Source organism: Heloderma suspectum, chromosome 5 (assembly GCF_057233095.1).
Source record: "Heloderma suspectum isolate Gila_16-S chromosome 5, 16-S_ref, whole genome shotgun sequence".
Lineage (NCBI taxonomy): Eukaryota > Metazoa > Chordata > Lepidosauria > Squamata > Helodermatidae > Heloderma > Heloderma suspectum.
In genome coordinates, this window is record NC_139462.1 from 164824744 (window position 1) to 164845840 (window position 21097).

General features: G+C 42.7%; 1 protein-coding gene across 1 annotated transcript in view; it reads right to left on the reverse strand.

The window, feature by feature from the left end:
- Positions 1 to 20789, reverse strand: part of LOC146344777 (collagen alpha-6(VI) chain-like) — a 67794-nt gene extending 47005 nt beyond the window's left edge. The window contains exons 1-8 of the mRNA XM_084858184.1: positions 20777 to 20789; positions 20493 to 20588; positions 18897 to 19508; positions 16354 to 16974; positions 15180 to 15740; positions 10717 to 11280; positions 8884 to 9459; positions 6244 to 6804 (exon numbers count right to left, since the gene is read on the reverse strand). Coding sequence (XP_084714310.1) covers positions 6244 to 6804; positions 8884 to 9459; positions 10717 to 11280; positions 15180 to 15740; positions 16354 to 16974; positions 18897 to 19508; positions 20493 to 20553 — 3556 coding nt within the window. The 5' untranslated portion in view covers positions 20554 to 20588; positions 20777 to 20789. The remainder of the gene's footprint in view (positions 1 to 6243; positions 6805 to 8883; positions 9460 to 10716; positions 11281 to 15179; positions 15741 to 16353; positions 16975 to 18896; positions 19509 to 20492; positions 20589 to 20776) is intronic.
- Between the last annotated feature and the right edge of the window lie 308 nt (positions 20790 to 21097).

The window sequence follows — 21097 nt, forward strand, 5'->3', positions numbered from 1 at the left end:
GCCAGTGTGGTGTAGTGGCAAGAGTGTTGGACTAGGAGCTGTGAGATCCAGGTTCTAGTCCCCACTCGGCCGTGGAAGCTCACTGGGTGACTTTGGGCCAGTCACAGACTCAGCCCAACCCACTTCACAGGGTTGTTGTTGTGAGGATAAAATGGAGAGGAGGAGGATAATGTAAGCCGCCTTGGGTTCCTTGCAAGAGGAAAAAAGGCGGGGTATAAATGCAATCAATCAATCAGTCAATAAACCCAGCTTTTGCACTTTCTTCTTTCACCTTTGTCATGAGGTTCCTCAGCTCCTCCTCGCTTTCAGCCATCAAAATAATGTCTTTTTAGATTGCAAGCCCGAGGACAGGGATTGTCTTGTTTTTATTAATCTGTAAGGACTTCTGAAAACCTTTGTGGCTGAAGAGTGGGGCATAAGCGCTTTACAGAGCAGCCTTCTCCTTTCCAAAGGACTGTTCAGATGTTGGAGTGCTCCAAATATCCAATGTTCTACTGGCAGATGCCCGACAGAGCAGGAGTGCCAGAGGTGATCTTTGCCTCTCGGTCCTCCTTTCTATTTCTCTTTTCACTAGACATATTTTGAGCGTGTCTAGTGGAATTGTGGGGAAAGGGGCAGGGATGGGAGCCAGGAGCAGCGGTGTAGTGGTGGCAGGTCGCGCTGGGGCGTTGCTCCGGCACTGTTTTTGAAGCCAGCCCCCAGCCGGGTTGCAGTCTGCTAGGGAAGGAGGAGGGAGTGGAGGGAGTGCGGGTGGCTGCCTCTTGGCTGCTGCCTGAGCGCCGGGCGCTGCCCTCGTCTCTTGCAACACCAGCCACCCATTCAGGTGGCCACGGCAGCAGCAGGAGGGGGGGTCACTGCCACCATTATTTACTTATGGGGCAGGGCAGGTGGCTGGTTTGTGCCAGTTTTTAGGATTTATCACACAATCCTAAACGCTGTTGGCACTTAGCGTCGCACTTGGAGTCGCAAGATCTACCCACCTGCCTCTCCAGAGACACCAGCAGCCACAACACCAGCAGCAAATAGCAGCAGCAGCAGAGGGCAGCAGCTTTAAAGACCAGGGGAAGGGGCAAACGTGGACTATCTGCTCCTTCTTAGCTGCTGTTCTCTTTTATCTCTTTTATATTCTTTTAAACTGTTGTATATTTTATATCTTAATATTTTAATATGTGCCTGGGAGGACTATTGGACAACTCAGGGGGTGGGGGAGGTGCCACCATAACTGTGGTCACGGGCAGGGGGAGGTATGGCGTTGGGGGATTAACAGGCCAGCTGAGGAGAAGAGGGGCTAGACACCTTACAGCTGTCCCCTCTTCTGGTTCTTCCCCCAACCTGATGGTTCCTGGCAGCCTTACCAGTCTGCCCTCGGGTCTGGTGGTGCTGCTGCTGAATGCCAGGTCGGCCCAAAATAAGACCTCCCTCATCCATGATTTGATTGTGGATGAGGGGGCTGACCTGGCATGTATTACTGAGACCTGGGTGGGGGAACTGGGAGGGGTCACTCTCTCCCAGCTGTGGCCTCCTGGGTACTCAGTGCAGCACCAACACCGACTTGAGGGTCGGGGAGGGGGGGTTGCCGTGGTCTATAGGAATTCAATCTCCCTCTCCAGGCTTCCTGCTCATTCGAGTACAGATCTTGAGTGTCTGTACCTTGTGTTGGGTACCCGGGACAGATTAGGGATTCTGTTGGTGTACCGCCCACCCCGCTGCCCATCAGACTCCCTGCCTGAGCTGACGGAGGTGGTCTCGGACTTGGTGTTGAGGACCCCCAGGATGATGGTCCTGGGGGATCTCAACTTCCATGCTGAGGCCGCTGTATCCGGGGCGGCTCAGGACTTCATGGTCGCCATGACGACCATGGGGCTGTCCCAACATGTCATCGGCCCAACGCATATAAAAGGACACATGCTTGATCTGGTTTTCTCGACTGGGCAGGAGGATGGTGATCTGAAAGTAGAGGAATTAACATCTGTCCCTTTGTCATGGTCAGATCACTTCCTGCTGAGGTTTAGACTTCTGGCGGCCTTTCCCCTCTACAAGGGTGGGGGACCTATTAAAATGGTCCGCCCCCGGAGATTAATGGATTCCGATGGATTCCAGAGGGCTCTGGGGGATTTTCCTGCTGGTATGGCTGGTGCTCCTGTCGAAGCCCAGGTCGCTCTGTGGAATGCAGAGATGACTCGGGCGGTTGACACGATCGCACCCAAGCGCCCTCTCCCTCTGAGCAGAGCCCGGCCAGCTCCTTGGTATACACCTGAGCTGAGGGCAATGAAGCAAGAGGGGAGACGGCTAGAACGCAGGTGGAGGAAAACTTGTGCTGAGTCTGACCGAACACAGGTAAGAGCCCACTATCGAGCCTACTCTGTGGCGGTGAGGTTGGCAAAGGGGCAGTTCTTTTCCACCAGCATTGCATCTTCTCAGTGTCGCCCGGCGGAGCTTTTCCGAGTGGTTCGCGGCCTGTTACATTCTGGGCCAGGGAGAGAGACGGTGGAACCCTCGGTAGCACGCTGTGACGAGTTTGCGCGGCACTTTGAGTATAAAGTCACTCAGATTCGTCATGAATTGGACACCACCATTAATGCAGTTCCATTGGTAGAGGCGTTCAGAGCACCGTCTGGTCCAGTTTTATTGGATGAGTTTCAGTTACTGAGGCCTGAGGATGCGGACAAGGTGCTTGGCCAAGTCCGATCGACCACTTGTGTGCTTGACCCTTGCCCTTCATGGCTTATTAAATCAAACAAGGAGGGGTTGTCCGGCTGGGTCCAGGAGGTTGTAAATTCCTCCTTGAGAGAGGGAGTGGTGCCTGCCGCTTTAAAAGAGGCAGTAATTAGACCACTCCTGAAAAAGCCTAACCTGGACCCAGAGGATGTTAACAATTATAGGCCAGTGGCCAACATCCCCTTCCTGGGCAAGGTGCTTGAGCGGGTGGTTGTAGGACAGCTCCAGGCACTCTTGAATGAAACGGATTATCTAGATCCATTTCAATCGGGCTTCAGGCCTGGTTTTGGAACGGAAATTGCCTTGGTCGCCCTGCGGGATGACCTCTGCCGGGAGAGGGACAGGGGGAGTGCGACCCTGTTGATTCTCCTGGACCTCTCAGCGGCTTTCGATACCATCGACCATGGTATCCTTCTGGATAGGTTGTCTGGGTTGGGAGTTGGAGGCACTGCACTACAGTGGTTCCGCTCCTACTTGGATGGCCGATTCCAGAAGGTGGTGCTGGGGGATTATTGCTCTGTGCCATGGCAATTGTGCCATGGGGTTCCACAGGGCTCTATTTTATCCCCATGCTGTTTAACATCTACATGAAACCGCTGGGGGAGGTTATCCGGAGGTGTGGGCTGAGGTGCCATCAATATGCGGATGACACCCAGCTCTACCTCTCTTTCTCATCAAAACCAGGTGAGGCAGTGGCTGTTCTGAACCAGTGCCTGGGCACGGTAATGGACTGGATGAGGGCTAATAAACTGAAACTCAATTCAGACAAGACGGAGGTACTGTTAGTGGGTGGTTTGTCTGCCCGGCTAGGTGATATTCAACCTGTTCTGGAGGGGGTTGCACTCCCCCTAAAGGATCAGGTTCGTAGTTTGGGGGTGCTCTTGGATCCAGAACTGTCACTTGAGGCACAGGTGAACTCAGTGGCACGGAGCACTTTTTATCAGCTTAGGCTGGTATACCAACTACGCCCTTATCTGGACAGAGATAGCCTAGCTACAGTTATCCATGCTCTGATAACTTCTCGTCTGGATTACTGCAATGCGTTATACGTGGGGCTGCCTTTGAAAACGGTCCGGAAACTTCAGCTGGTCCAAAATAGGGCAGCAAGATTGTTAACAGGGACTGGCCTGCGAGCTCATATTATGCCAGTACTTTTCCAGCTGCACTGGCTGCCAGTCCATTTCCGGGCCCGATTCAAAGTGCTGGTGTTAACATTCAAAGCCCTTAACGGCTTGGGGCCAGGTTACCTGAAGGATCGCCTCCTCCCATATGTGCCTGCCCGGACCTTAAGATCATCAGCAGCAGCCCTTCTCCGTGAGCCCCTGCCAAAGGAAGTGAGGCGGGTGGCTACTAGGAGGAGGGCTTTTTCTGTTGTGGCACCCCGGCTCTGGAATGAGCTCCCTAGTGAGGTTCGCCTGGCGCCTACATTGTACTCTTTTCGGCGCCAGGTGAAGACCTTTTTATTTTCCCAGGCATTTTAGCTTTCAAAATTTTTATCTTTGCTGTTTTAAATCTGTATTTTAAACTCCTGTACCGCTGCTAGGTTTTATTGTGGTTGTATTGTTATATTGTGGTTTTAATGTTCTATATATTTTAAATTGTTTTATTGTGTGTTGTTTGGTTTTAGTTTTTGTGAACCGCCCAGAGAGCTTCGGCTATTGGGCGGTATAGAAATGAAATAAATAAATAAATAAATAAATAAAATCCTATGCATGTTTACTCAGAAGTCAGTCTCACTATGTTCGATTGCCACCTGGGCTTTCTCCCAGGTAATTGTGCATAGGACTGCAGCTTTAGGTGCCTTCCCAAGATCTCTGTAAATTTAAAACAAAATAAAGACCCACTGGATTGCACTATTAATTCTTGAACACTAATTTCTACAGTAAGCAGAATTGCCAAATGCAACCTACTCTGTCCGCTACAGTTTTTGGTACAAAGTTGGCATGTTTCTGGGGAAACAAACCCTGGGGGAGGGAAGGGAAACAGAAAAAAATCAGTTGGGGGGGAGAGGAGAAAGAAGGTAGGGGTGTATGTGTGTGTGTGTGTGTGTGGTTCATGCAGCAGAATGATGTGATACAGCTTTTTCTGCAGAATTCAGGTGTGGGAATTTTCAGACTGCAGGTATCCTCCCTGTGCATAGAAGATTATTGTGTAAAGGAAAAGATTAGCCTAGAATCTTTCTCTTTTACATACTATTTTTCTATGTGGAAGAAGGTTTTTTATTTGTTTTTATAGTAGGGGAGAAGTCAAATATGAAATCTCCCAAAATGCATGTGGGAGAAAGAATTGACATCTTCCCTAGAGATGGACAAATCTGTGGATTTTGGTTTCTCTCATTTTCCCCATCCAGTTTGTTCTATTTCTGCATGTTTGCACCTTTTTTTATAAGTCCACATAAAAATTCATATGCATTTTGTATTTTCCCCCAATATACACAGTTTTGCACAAAAGTTTGCCTAATATTGTTGTTTTTTCTAAGCAGTTTTTTTTATACAATGCTGCTTTGTATATTTTTTTCCCCATGAATATACATATTTTTGTGCATACTTTTCCCTAATATGAAGTTTTGTATGTAGTTTGTGTTCAGAGAACTGCATCATGAAATTCTGAAAAGTGGGAATACCAAAAAATAGCTGTGTTCCAGTTAGTATATTGATTCCGGAAGTGTGAATTCAGTAAGTTCTTATCGAAATGAGAAATTAATGAAATTTCCCCCCCTCCTTATTTCCACTACTAATTTATCAAATAGTGTCATTTGCAACTGGCATTTTTTGTTTTTACTTAGCAGAAGAAGATTAATTCATCTATACAAAAACTGCTAATTTTGAGACATTCTCAGAAATGCAAGCAGAACAATGGAGTAATCTAATCAGTCTCAAAGACACAATGTTCTGTACCTAAACCCTCCCTTCTTTCCTTTATTTTAAACTTTTGATTTTCTGGTAGAATCTTAACATTTTAGTAATATATGAGTCTACAGACCTTATTACTGAAATAAGAGAAATGAAGTGCTTGTGGGAAAATGTAGAGAATTTCACTAGAGGACTTAGAATATGAAGAAATGAAGAATGAACAGGTGATCCAATTCTGCAATTCTCTTTAGGCACTCGGCATGCACTGTTTGATTTTTGACTTTCTCCTCTAATAGGAGCTTTGCTCCACTGCATCACAATGCAAACTCTTGATATTCCCCTAAGTTTCAAATGTACCCTCAGATATGTTGCAGATGGGAAGAAAGGAAGACAGAATTAGTCATGTGGTTCTCTGGATTGTAGCCAATGGACCAAATGACCATGAAGAGAAGGTAGGGATGATCTGGCTATGTGATGATAACACTGAAGAACCCAAGTGCAGCAGGGAATAATGAGAAACAGAAGCAAGGTGGAGATGGTTGGATTGAAGAGAAAGGAATGAAACTTTTGAGAAATTAATATACACAATTCCTTTTTATATTACAGACAACTATGAAAAAGGAAATTTTCATATAAACCAAGATCTAAAATGGTTGTATTGAACTGAACTTACTTGCTTTACCATCTGCACACATTTCGTTTGTTATGCGTTTTGTAATATTTGACAGTTGAGTGTAATTAGCTGCTGTGTATTTCCTGTCTGGCGAGTTGGTTATCTGTTGAAGATTCATGTGATCAATATTTCCCACTCCAATTGCATGTATCTCCACACCTTCCTTTCGCAGATCCTTTGCTGGTTTGGCAACACTGTCACGTGATTTCCCATCAGTGATTAACAGCAACTTCTGGTGGATATTTCGAGGTACTCTACCCCTTGATGATTTGAAGAAGGGCTTCACTTCTTTGAGAGCCTTTCCAATGTAAGTTGTGGTACCTCGCATCATTGAAACATTAGAGATTTTATCCTTCAGTTCTGATTTGTTCTGATAATCACCCAGATGGAATTCTTCTTTGTACTTGTCACTAAATTGGGCCATACCAAATTTTATATTGTCATTATAACCAATGAAATCAAGCAGTTCTTTCAAGAAGTCCTTCACTCTCTTGAAGACTTCCTGGGATACACTTATGGAACCATCAATCAAGAAAACAAGCTCTGCCTGAATTTCACATTCTGCAAGAGAAAACACAATGTAAAACAAGATTTTTAGCATTAGTATTGTACCAAAGGGCAAATAATAGTCAATAAACTGTTGACTTTAATAAAGAATATACTATTCTACTATAGTTACATATGATTGATTTTTCATAGAGGTTATACATTTAAATCCACCAAAAACCAGGTATTAAAAGGGAGGCCAGCGGTCACAGTAAGAGCTAAAAAGTGTACAGCATCACTGCCTTTAAGGTTTGTTTTTTTTTTACTGTGCTATGGCAGTTCCACCTGCCTTTTCTTCATCTTGTACTTTGCACACCTGTAAGGGTTATGGAAATAGGATAAGTAGTCTTTTAGGATAACTAGCCTCCTAAAGTGTATCTTCGATTGAGAGACATCTTGGAGTAATGCACTGTTGCTGAAACATTTTGAACTCTCCCCACATCTATATTTCTTCCGGCTTCTGGTCTCCATCATCCCAGTGCTAATCATATATGCTATGGATTTATATGGAGATCATAAAATGTAGGCCCCTTTTGCAGTGTGTAGTTATGCATGTGAATCTGTGTTTTTGATGCAAATCAATATTCAATACTCCTTTTCAGGAGCTCTCCACCCATTTCCCTCGTGCTTTTGTTCAGTTTTAGTTCCAGACACATAACTGCCCACCCCAGTACTGCACTGAATGAAATATCATGTTCCTAGGAAGAAATACTGCACCAGCTGCACTGGTTACCAGTGTATTTCCGAGCCCAATTTAATGTGCTGGTTTTGACCTTTAAAGTCTTAAATGGTTTGGGAGCAAGTTACTTGAAGGACTACCTTCACCTATATCAGCCTGCCTGCACTATGTCAGAAAAAGAGGCCCTTCTCATCTGCCACCCATGGGTGCATTTAGGTGGGTGACCTTCTCTGCAGTGGCCCCACACCTTTGGAATAAGTTGCCATTGGAGGTCTGCCATGCTCCATCATTGTAGCCTTTTAAGAAGGCCTTGAAAACATATTATTTTACCATGGCCTTCTCTTGATATGATTGCTGTTGTTGCTGTTATTGTTGTTGCTGATTTTATTGTCAGCTTTTATTGTTGTTTTTGTTGCTATTTTATTGTGCTTATGTTTTTATCCCTTTTAATATTGTAACTGTTTTAATGTATTTTATTGCAGTGAGCCACGTTGGGAGGGCTTCTTCCTTGAAAGGCAGCCAAGAATTTTAAATAAATAAATACATAATTTTTGAGTGCCACTTTCCCAGTTGAGAAATAATGATTGTGTCTCATGAGAGGATCTCATATGCACACTCCAGCTTGAATGGAGGTGTAAAAGCACACTGAGTAAACAAAAGGAAGTTGAGATTTATTGAATTCACAATTTGTCATGTCTAGTTTCTGGAACACAGCCAATGGATTTTCAAATTTCCCTGAGCTACGTGTGATACAATTAATCTAATGTGTAGTTTGACCCTAGGGGCTAGGTTAAGACCTCTTTATTTACCAAGGCTTTTAATTGGATTGCGGTCCTGCTGTCCTACTGGATTTATCAGTTCTATTAATCGCAGCTTGATTTTTGTCTGCTGCTTGTGCTTATTGGTTTTCAGTTTTTATTGTTTCGGGGTGTTTTTTTTTACTTACAACTATAACTTTTGGCTATTTTTTGTTTGTGAGTCACTTGAGAGATATTTAGGGCAAAAATGACATAAATATTTGAAATAAATAGATCACCAGTTTGACTAGCAGTGCTAATGCTCATGTCTGATCCATAAATAAAGAGGTCTTAACCTGGCACCTAGGATCAAACTACATATTACATTAATTGTGTAGCATGTAGCTGAGGTTTATGGGGTGGTTTTTTAAAAAAAATTATAGAGTAAGGATTAGGATCAGGACCACACACCAGAAGGGGAGAATTCTCCCATTTCCCCAGTGCTTCCGGGACCACAACCTTTATCCACAATACAGTTATTAGATTATTTGCACCTGCTATTGAAAAAAGCATGAACACAACAGGACAGTGAGTCAATATTTATTTATTTGTTTGTTTGTTTGTTATTTATTTATTTATTTATAACATTGATATCTTCCCCTATATCAATAAGATTACCTGGCTTTGAAATATTGCATAGTTTATCTGATAATGACTTGGATATGTTTTGTAGTCCATCAAATTCATCCACATAAAACATGTTCTCTTTTGATCCAGCTATGGTCAGAAGTTCATCACTCTTTGCTTCTTTTATCCCAATGGCATAGATAATAATTCCATTGTTGCTGAGTCTCTTTGATACTTCATCAAGTTGCTCCTTATCATGGGAGTCACCATCAGTTATGACCATAAGAACTTGGGGGACACCCCTGCGTTTGCGGCTGCCATGCGCCTCAGTGAATAGAGCTTCTGAGCGTTGAAGAGCCTTGGCTGTGTATGTGTTTCCAGCTAAAAGGGTGTCATCCTGGATAGCTGCAATGACTTCTGATTTTTTACTATAGGTATTAAGGTAAAAAACTGGTTCTGGATCATCTGAATACTTCACAGCTCCAAACTGAACACGGTCCTTGCCAACATCGGATTTATTCACGATGCCAATCATGAACTCTTTCATGAGATCATAGTTCATGTCACCTATGCTGCCAGAGCTATCGATTACAAATACAACATCTAAACGTTCTATCCTTTTGCACTCTGGAAAGCAAACAAGATATAAACATCATTAATGAAACAGAAGATATAAACATAATTAATCAAATTGTTCATATCCAAATACCCTTTGCTCTTAAAAATGCAAATTCATTTCTCTTTCGATGTAAAGAGTGCATGATTTCTCATTTATTGCAGTAGTCATTAGGCATGTGTTGGTTGTTGTGGTACTGATATTGTGTTCTAAATTTACCCAAAGTGGTCAACACTTTGTGCACTGCTAACCAACAAAATGTGGTCAAATTGAAGGCTGGGGACCAACATTTATAAAGAGAACTTATAGAAGTTAAGAGAAGCTTCACTTCCCATGAAAGGATAAGAGTAGCTTGCCAAAGCCACCCAGCAAGGTCATAGCTAAGAGGAGAGTCAAAATGGGATCTTCTTGATTCATATCTCAGTCTCTTATCAATAATGCTAAACTAGCTCTCACTATACGACATTACACCCTTAAAACTGCTGTAGACATATTAATTTTATTTTCAGCAGCAATAGGTCTGTATTCTTAAAAGGTCAAGTACAGAGAAGACTCAAGATTGAGATTTATTTTACGTTTATGAAGTGGTACATGATTTGTATAGACAAACATTATCAGACAAAAGGGACAATCATGCAATGATGGGAGAACCAATGTGATGTAGTTAGAAGAGTGCTACAGCTGCCTCAGTGAAATCTAGATTTAAATCCCAGCACAGACTAGGACACTTTGCGTGACCTTGGCCAGCTTCTTGTATCACAGCCTCATTGGTAAAACTGGTATACAACGGTTGTAGCGAGGCTGGATTAGGTAAATTAATTTTGCATCTCCTGAACATTAAGAAAAAAAGATGTTCTTTTAAATAAATGAACTGGCACAAGATAAAACAAAATGGGCAAATATTGATCCTCAGCAGTTGGCTGAGCTTCCATGGAAGTGGTGGCGTCAAACAATTATGGAAGATAGCATTTGAAGGACTAATAAGATTTAGCATCTTGGTACTCTGAACAAGTGACCAGTGGAATACCCCTTTCTGCCGTTATAGAAATTTCCATAAAATTTGGCAGTTGTTGTACAATCACTGCAACACCTTGGCCACTGTTACAATAATCCTAATGCAAAATTTAATTTCTATTTTCTTCTGGAATTTACAAGACCTTCATTAGGACACCACTTTCATTTTTTTCATTGAGTAGAACACACACACACACGCACGCACACACACACACAGTGCATAAGCGCATAAGCGCAAGAGATGCAGTACTAACCCTCAGGCTCATAGGGACTGCATATGCCAAAAATAATGTCGTTTTCTATCTGCTTCAGAACATCAAAGTTTTCCAAATAAAACACATTTTCAGGTTTCCCACTTATATCTTCTAGCTGGGTTTTATTGGCATTAAATATCCCAACGGAATAGATAATGATGCCTTTCTTTCTCAGGGCTGCGGCTGGAGTTTTTACTTCATCTTGTGCTTCCCCATCTGTGATCAGGATAAGAATTTTGTTGACAGAAGACCGTGCCCCTTTGGTAGGTTCAAAAGAATTGGAAACAAATCTCAGTGCTTCTCCAGTGAGTGTCCCTTGGTCTATGAGAAACATTCTCCCAATAGCCTCATTGATGTCGTTCTTTGTGGAATACTTGTTGAGCGGGAACTCTTCTATATTTCTATCACTGAACTGGACAACACCGATCTGCACACGCTCTGGACCAATGTCAGCTTTGTTCACCAGCTCCCTCATGAAGTTCTTCATTTTCTCAAAGTTCTCAGGGCCTATGCTATGAGAGCTGTCCACTAGGAACATGATGTCAGCTTTCATTTCCTTACAGGCTACAAGAGAAAAACCATTATTACTCAGATTAAAATAAATACACTAAACAAGTCCAAAGATACCATTTATGTGGTTGTAACAGAAGAAACATCATATTGCAGCAATAAAATACCTTAGGAAAATCTAAGAGATCCATTCTGAACTTTTATTGAGTTATCTAAATGTACCACGTAATTCAGGCAAGCTTTTAAAGTTTATTTTCCAAACAATTGGAAAACTGTTTTCCAATTGAGCCATCTCAATTCTCCTTGAGCCATCTTTGTCACTTGAGGCTCAGGTGGCCTCAGTGGCACCGAGTGCCTTCTACCAGCTTCGGTTGGTGGTCCAGCTGCGCGCCTATCTGGACAGGGATAACAAGGCTTCAGTTGTCTATGCTCTGGTAATCTCCAAGTTAGATTACCGCAATGCACTCTACATGGGGCTGCCTTTGAATATGGTTCAGAAACTGTAGCTTGTGCAAAATGTGGCAGCCAGATCGATAACGGGGACCAGAAGGTCCAAACATATAAGACCAACTCTGGCCCACTTGTGCTGGCTACCTATATGTTTCTGACCCCTCCTCCAGCTGCCTAGACTGAGGGAAGCTCAGAAGACAGTGACAAGGGAGAGGGCCTTTTCGGTGGTGGCCCCCAAATTATGGAATGATCTCCCCGACGAGGCCTGCCTGGCACCAACATTGTTATCTTTTTGGTGCCAGGTTAAGACCTTTCTCTTCTTCCAGGCATTCAGCAGCATACGATAAGTTTTAATTGTTCCTGGAATGTCTTATGGTTATGTTTGTTTGTTTTTGAGATTGTTTGTTTAAAGTTGTTTTAGATATATGTTTCTTTTGTGTATATTGTCTGTTCATGTTTTTTTTTATGTAAATTGTTTTTAATCTCCGTATATTGTATTTTTAATGTTTTTAATCGTTGTAAACTGCCCAGAGAGCTCCGGCTATTGGGCGGTATAGAAATGTTAATAATAATAATAATAATAATAATAATAATAATAATAATAATAAACAATCACTGAGATAATCCAGCCAAAGTTGATAACTTCTAAGTAGTGATGCCACCAAAACTCATGATTAGTTGGACCATGCTAGTGCTGCGTAGGGATGGCAGAGAATGCGGCCATGGATCTTGGTGAGGCCGAATGCCAGTGCATTCGGCCCCCCAAACTCCGTGGCAGAACGGCCTGCCCCCCTGCCCCCCCGTGGATCCCCCCTGGGACGAGACTTACCTGGGGCGGATCTTCCGGGCAGTGGCGGGTGTGGTGGCGGGGGCAGCGGTGGCAGCGGTGGCCAGTCTTCCGACCGGCTGCTGCCACCGCCCCCATTTCCAGTGTTAAAAAAAAAAAAAGACGTGATAGGCTACGTAAAGATTTACGTAGCCTGTCATGGCTAGGTTAAACAAAAAACAAAAAAAACGACGTAATAGGCTACGTAAATCTTTACATAGCCTATCACGTCTGACTTTAATTAAAAAACGCGTGTACTCAAATGGCGGCGGCTACGGCTGCCGCCATTTGCATTCCTTATTTTGGCTAGGGATGGATGAAAGTCCCTTACCTGTCCTCGAAGCTTGCTTCGTGGTGAGGGGGAGGCGCTTTGCTTCTCCCCCCGAAGTTCATGCGAGGGGGGGGAGGCGCCCCGCCTCGCCCGGTCGAAATTCAGGCCGGGCGGGAGGCGCCCCATCCCTCGCCGGCGAAATTCAGGCCGGGTAGAAGCGCCCCGTCTACCCAGCTTCGAAAAAAAACCCCACCCCCGTGATAGGCTACGTAACGATTAACGTAGCCTATCACGGCTAGATTTGCAAAGTCAGCCGTGATAGGCTACGTAAATCATTACGTAGCCTATCACGGGTGACTTTGGAAAAAAAAAACAAAATGCGCGTACGCAAATGGCGGCCCCCATAGGGAGCCGCCATTTGCGTTCCTTATTTGGTCCCTGTAGTCTACGTAAAGATTTATGTAGACTACGGCGAAAATAAGGGCAATGCAAATAGCGTTGAATAGCGGAGAATTTCACCGCCGATTTCGGGGGGCCGAATGCGTTGGCACTCGGCTCCCCGAAGTTTCGGGGAGAAATTCTCCCCCATCCCTAATTTTGGCCCGTCTTAGACTACGTAAATATTTACGTAGATTAAGACGGCGAAAATAAGGGGGAACGCAAATAGCGTCCGCTACGCTATTTGCGGTCCCCTTATTTTCGCTGTCTTAGTCTAAGTAAATATTTACGTAGACTAAGACGGGCCAAATAAGGAACGCAAATGGCGGCGGCCATAGCCACTGCCATTTGCATACATGCGTTGTTGTTGTTGTTTTTTTAGTCAGACGTGATAGGCTTCATAAAGATTTACGTAGCCTATCACGGCTGACTACAGGGACGCATACCGCGGCGGCTACAGCTGCCACCATTTGCGTCCCTGCTAGCCAGTGGCCGGATGTCTGGCTGCTGGCGGAGCCAGCCAGCTGCTCTCCAGAATCCCCGCGGAGCAGAACCGGCTGGCCAGGATTCCGGGGGGAGGGACGAAGCGCCTCCCCCCCCAGCAGAACCCGGCGGAGCTAGGTAAGGCCAATTTTGTACATCCCTAGTGCTGCGTGGAATATTTCTTCCACATTTCTTTTTACCATTCTTATTCAATTTGATAGAAAAGAAATTGCTTTCAAAAAGAAATTCAAAGAAGAAGAAAATTTTGGAGAATTTCTCATGGGTTGCAACCAGTGTTCTTGTGTTTAACTTATTTTTGAGTTAAATAAGTTACACTTATTTAAATGAGCTACACTGAAGAGTGTACAAGAGTATCCTGACTTTCATTGCACAATCATCTCTCTAGTAGCCTGTAGCCTCCCCAGCTTCCCACACTTCATTTAAAGCCCAGGGAAAGACATCATAAGGTAACTGCTCCTATAGGGCTTTTTCAGATCAGGAAGTGCAGGCAGACCGGGAGGCAGCAAAGCAATGGAGAGATGACCAATTGGCCTTTTACTCAACTTTTCTATATTTCCTTTTCCCCACTTCTCTTCCCACTTCTATGGGTCACCCTACAGAAGATGGATTTGTAGAAAAAAGTGCATGCTTCTATACACCAACACTGGAATCAGTTGTATCTACTTCACAGCATGTACACACCTAATGGGAATTTACAGTCAAGTCTACTTTCCTGTTACATTCTACATGCAGTAGAACGGGTGTGATATAAAGGATATACACATTTTTCCTACACTTGTGTATGCCAAATGCAGGAAAAAAATCATGTTTGAAGCAGCCTTATTCCCATTTGTCAGTAATCCTCTCATTTTCCGTTTTAGCTCTGCCTTCTGATTGAAACACCACTATTATTTTATCACCATCCTGGGAAGAGAAGGTAAAGGAAAGAAGTGTTCAGTCATTCCCTGCCAACTCTGCATCTCAACTGAGGGCAGAACTACAAAATTCTGTCAGTAAACACATGTTCTTAAACTTGTGATTTATGAAATAATGCAAATGCAGGGGTAAAAAGAACTTAAAAGAGAAGACTGGTGGGTAGGAGGGATGTTTAACCTCTGCAATGCCCCCTAACTATTTTCTTTCACCTTGTCTTCCTGTTTCAGAGCTCAGCTGGGGAAATTTAAAGCAGCAAAGGGGGGGGGGCATTTGTAGGGAAAAATCAGTGAGTGCGGGAGGGTTAAGCAGCCTCTCTCACTCTGCGATTCTTCCCTGCAAATATCTCCTTCACCACAGCATTAGCTCTGCAAGAAAAATAAAGAGTTTGGAAACTGGTGTTTCCCTCATAACACCTTAGTAGTTGTAAGTATGGGCTCAGAAAGCAATAGATGTTAATGGAAACATAAAGGTTTGCTCAACAGGATTCATATGTGAAACTGAAACTGAGGCTCTGTTTACAGGGAGAATTACCCGGGGAATTTCTCTTACCTTTTTCAGAGCATATGTCTCGAACAAGTTCATTTTTGATATCTTTCAAGGCGTCAAACTGATGCACAAAGTAAACCCTTGACGTTGAGCCTGCAATCTCATGCAACTGTGTTTTATTAGCCTCTTTCACACCAATAGCATAGATGTCGACCTCTGCATTCCTCAGCATCTTGGCAGGTGCCAGCACATCGTCGTGTGCCTCTCCATCTGTCAGCACAATGAGATAGGAGGGCACTTTGCTGTCGCGCTGCTTTCTTGCCTTTTCAAACAATGGCTGCATGGAACGTATAGCTTTTCCAGTATATGTGTCTCCTGTCAATTGCCTGATATTATTAATAGCTTTTTCTAAATTGCTGCTTTTAGTGTGCTCATCAATTTCAAATTCTTTTTTAGGATCGTTTGAATATTGCACAACTCCAAATCGAACATGATCAGGCCCTACAGTAAACATGTGAACCACTTGCTGCAGAAAAGTCTTCATGTCATCAAAATTTTTTGGATGAATGCTTGAAGAACCGTCAATGAGAAAATAAATATCAGCCTTTTCTGTGCTCACACATCCTACGAGAATAGAGAGATTTTATATGACATTAGGCATTGATAATAAGCATGATAAAAGATAAGCGTGAGGAGATGCAACGAAGTAGTCAACAATACAGGAGGAAGGCCAGATATAGGTAGAATAGGATGCTAGTAGCACCAGGAGAGTTTGGCATCAGTAAGTTGTTGAAAAGGAGTCACATAAGGAGGCAATAAAGGGAACTATTAAGTGGACAGTTAGTTTTGTACTGGCATTTCCGCCTTCCCGCCCCCCAGAACGCCCTGCTTTGCCTGCTCCGTGATCCTCTTCCGAGTGGGGAGCACGGGGCAGCGTGGAAGGGGGGGAAGGTCGGTTCTCCAGGAACCGACCTCAGAGCGTGGGCTCCGAGGTTGGTTCCCGGACAACCACATATCCTATGCCTGTCTAGCTGCTGACTAGCGGCAATAGGATTGCTCCCCCTGTGAGTTTATGGCAGAGGTGAAATTCTTCTCTGTATTAAAGGCACAAGTAAGGAGGGTAAAAGAAAACATTTTCACAGGCTGGTCAGAGTTGAGTAGTCTTTTTAAAAACAAAACAAGGAACAGAAAGATTTAAGCAGGTTCTATGATAACCAGATTATATCAAAGGCTTTACCTGCTTTGAGCTGCACGTTTTTTTCAGGTTGGACATAGAGCTTGTTGTATATTGTATTGGAGAGTTTCTTCTGAAATGTTATGGACTGATTTGGCAGGTCAGAAAATTTGCCCAGTTTTATAATATTCCGTGCTGGTGGATATGATGCTATCTGAGTTAACTGGGTGGTATTAGCCCCTTTAATGCTTATGGCAAATATTGTCACACCAGCCCGCTGAAGGAGAGAAGCTGCATCAGTTAAGTTGTCATCCGAGGGTCTGTGGGTGATAATGGTGGCTATTTGTTCCAGTCCTAGAGTCTTTCTGCTTCCAGCTGCCTCAGTAAAAACTTCTTTCCTGGCAAAATTAAGGGCAGCACCCAGGTGAGCTTTTCCTTGTTTGGGGGAAAAGCCCTGAATTACCTTCAGAATATCACTTTTCTCTGTTTCGGTGCTCAGAGAAGATACTACTTTTGGCTCAGTGCTGTATATCACCAGGCCAATTCTTGTGCATGCTTCTCTTACATCAAGAGAATTTATTGTGTCTTCTAAGAATTCTGCAATATATTTAGCATTTGTGCTTGAAACACTTTCATCCAACACAAATAAGACATCTGCAACTGAATAATCAAGACACGCTGCATCTGGGAGGAAAAAAATAACACAATATTAGCAACTCTTTGAAAAAGCATTTCAGGCATGTACATCATGTTCCACAGTTGTTTGTCTGCGCATCCACCCATCTTTTATTTTTAATGCTATGTTTAAAGCTGCATTTTAAAATTTTCCATGTTTTAGGTGCGTTAATGTATGTCTGTCTTTTAAAAACAATTTTAAATAATTGATGCTGCTTTAAAATTCTTTGTTTTATTAGGTTGGTTTTTATTATGTATGTTGCCCTGAGAGCTTCAGCTACAGCGTGACTCAAAATAACAACAGCAACAATAAGTAATCCATCTTATCCTCCTGAACCACTTTGAGAATGTGTATAGCAATGTGGCCATAGGGATTGTCTACAGCTAAGCAAGACTGAAGTGAAGAGGAGGAGATGAGGGATCTGAGAAGGGGTCTAAGGAAGCAAGAACTCTGGAGAAAGAAGGAATGGAGGAAATGGACGATCTAGGTAGGGATGTAGAGGAAGCAGGAGCCAAGAGAAGGATAGTAAGACGAGATCAACCCATGGGCCCAAGAGAAAATGGTGGGGAAATTAGGGGTCTGAGAGGATTACTGGAGGAAATATAGATCAAGGGAAAGAAAGGTGCTACAAGACCATCAGGGAACTGTGTAGGGAACTTGGGACTGGAACCCCCTCACCCATGGCCCAGCTGCAGGGCCATGGTTCCAGAAAAATGTTGTGGGCATCTTGCTTGTGTTTGTATGATGCAGCAAAAAGCACTCTTCATATCATAACTTGAATTCGCAACCTGATGGCAACAAACAGCTAGACAAGTGGAAAATAAATATTTTAGTCATCAATGACAGTATTATCAAAGGAAGCATAAGAGAGCATGCATGAAATATCATCATGGTATTTGTGTCATACATGGACTTTTGTTGATGTTACCTTCACAGAATAAGATAGAGCCCCATTGCAAGCAAATATAAGAATCATGAATCTACCTTATTATCATATGCTGTAATGTCCCAAGCCTCCCTGATTCACCCTTCACATGTGTATCAGCGAGATGGGAGTCACCGAAGCAAGCATAGCTTCTGGTGTCCTAAGAAAAAGATAAGTGAGGATGTCCTAACCTTTTCAGATTAGTTTCAGGATATACTTGCCAGTGATGTGGCCAGAATAATTGGGTGATTACTTTGGCATGGATTAAACAACCATCACATGCAAAGTAACCCATAATGTAACATACCAAGTGCAAATCTGACAGAGGTGAGAGAGGGCCAAATGATGGGTGATTCCTGTCCAGATAAGTTTTTGGTGGCACCATCACCCTGCTTAATTTATGGAATTTCGGGGGAGGGGAGCCGTTGTCTTCCACTAACTCTCCTGTGTTTTCCCTCTGATTCTTCCATCTTTTCTCTTACTGCAGATAATCTGTTAAGAAAGAAAAGACCAAATAGCTGCACAAGGCCTTCTCACTGATAGCGCTAGGACGCCTTCCTCTGGAAGCACCTGATAAGTTAAGTGGGTGAATGCATTTAATGTGTGTTGTTTTTACTTAAAAAAAATAACAACTGCAGAGTGGGGTGAAGGTGATTTGTGCTGACCGCATGAGGGGGAGGGGAAGAACTCTTCTTCCCCTACAGTGGTCTCAGTGAAAATCACACACACACCCTGCCAGCTGCTATTTTCATCAGGAGGGAAGCTGCTGCCCTTGGTGCTAATGACAGTTTTCCTCCCAGCAGGTGAAATAACTTTGCAGGGTGGGGGGAGGTATTTCACTCTGAGAACAGTTCAGGGACAAATAGTTAGACTCCTCCCCACACACTACCATCCTATCCTGATTTATCATGCAGGATAAGTTAGATGCATTTATGTGACTGAGGGGGAGTTTCGGTCAACTCAATAGGCTGTATTTCTAAGATCTTTCTGCACTGTTTTCTTTACCGTTTGAAGTAACATTTTCTTTTACACTTGGTGAGGCACTTGTTGAGATGAACGTGCTAATATCCATTTCTATAGCAGCTCCAATGACATCAGACATATTTTGAGAAAACGTGAGGAGATCCCTTGGTGTATCAAAATAATAGTAGAATGGGTGTGTAGCCATTGATTGCAGCTCTTGCAGAGATGCAGCCTGGGTTCCCAAAGCTATGATTTTTACCCCCTCATCCTGTAATAGCTTTGCAGCATCTTCCACAGCATCTTCTGACAGCCCCGAAGTTGAGACCACCAAAATCTGGTTTCTGTCTGATCTTGGGGTTTGGAAAAAAGTCTCATGGACCTTTTGTATGGCATTCCCGGTTCTTAAAGATCCACCCCTGAATGCAAAGCTCTTTTTAATGTGGTTCAACATAGGGTTCTTTGCTTTGAAGTCATCCAGCTGAACTTCAACGTGCACATCATCGCTGTATTGTGCAAGAGCAACACGATATTTGTTTGGGCCAAGCGGAAGACTGCTGATCATTCTGTTCACAAAAGATTTCACAGAGGGAAAAGCCCTTCTGCCAAGGGCATCAGAGCTGTCAATCAAAAGGACAATGTCTGCAGACTCAGGGGCTGCACAAGCAGAAAATAAAAGTTAGTGCATAATTTATTTATTTATTTATTTAAAATATTTTTTGGCTGCCTTTCAGGCCTGGGCAACAATAATACACATAAAAGCCGGTATGATATTAAGGACGTTAAAAACACAATAGAACAGTAAGAATACAATAAAAACACCAATAAAAACAATGAAAACATACTCAGACAATACAAACAATGTTAAGTGGAAATGTTTAGCTAAAGATATTCAGGGGACAAAAATCCTATGCAAATGATTTTATTTACTTACTTATTCCACTGTTATAATGCTTAATATTCTAAGATATAAGAGATTCACAATACATAAATATATAAAATACAAAACCAACATACAAACAGTGAAAGAAAAAACAAACAAACATACACTAACAACATTAGATGAAAATCATAAAACAAAGGGATGTCATAATCCATTGCAAGTTAGGGAAAGCCTGTGTAAACAAATACGTCTATCATATCTACAAATACGTCTATATATACACACACACAGAGAAATATGTTTTGTTCTGGTTTTGTGATCTTGTGGTTTTTTAAATTATTATACTTTGTATTTAATTTAAATTAGTTTGTTTTTGTAAATTCTCTTAGGAATATGATTGAAGGGAAGTATGAAAATACATTAACTAAATACATAATATTTAGAGCATCCATCATATTCCCGGGTGATCATACTTTGTCCTAATTTACATAAGATACATATGAAACTGGTTTGGTTTTGTCTCCTTCTGGAAACATTACATTCACCGGATCAAATCCCTGAATCCTCATCTCACTAATAATAATTTAATGCTGACAGTAATGAAAATGTCATCAATACATATATTGTTTTACAAAGTTTCACATGCCAAAAAATCATATGTCTGCTACAAAGGGACTTTTAATCTAAATTACGATCACATCAATAGAACAACCCATATTGAAATGAAAAATGGCATGATAATTTAAAAGGATAGGTACCAGGTTTCAGTGCTAGAGAAGTCTGTATCCCAGGAATAATGAGGAGCAAAGTCAGAAACATCTTCAAATTGTACACAGATGATCCAGGAAATACATCTAGAAATATATATAAAAAAAACTTTCCATATTTTGTCACTGATAATACTTCTTTATACATTCAAACGAAATGTATTCTTCAGGCTACAAATGGCTTAGGAAACCAGCTGGCACTAATTTAGTAAACCAAAATACGTACAGCCCTCCAAGACTTTCAACAGAGAAGGGGAGATACAATGAGCACTTACCTAAGCCTGACTCTGAAATGAGAATGGGGCTGAAATGGCTTCTGGCAAGCAAATCCTGAGATGGAACTGATGAGAATTCATCAACTGAAAACAAACACATCCAAGTGGACAAGCCAGTTCTCATTAAGCTAAATGCACATAGTAACTGGATCCAAAGAGCCACTTTAGGCAGTCCCATGGGCATGAGCTTGACCACTGGCTTTTTTTTTTTTTTTTTACAACTTTTTCTTTGAACATCAGATCAGACCTCCATACATATCAGAAGCTGGTTTGGAGATTCCCCTCAGTTTCAAAAGCAATCTGCCATGTGGCATGATTTAT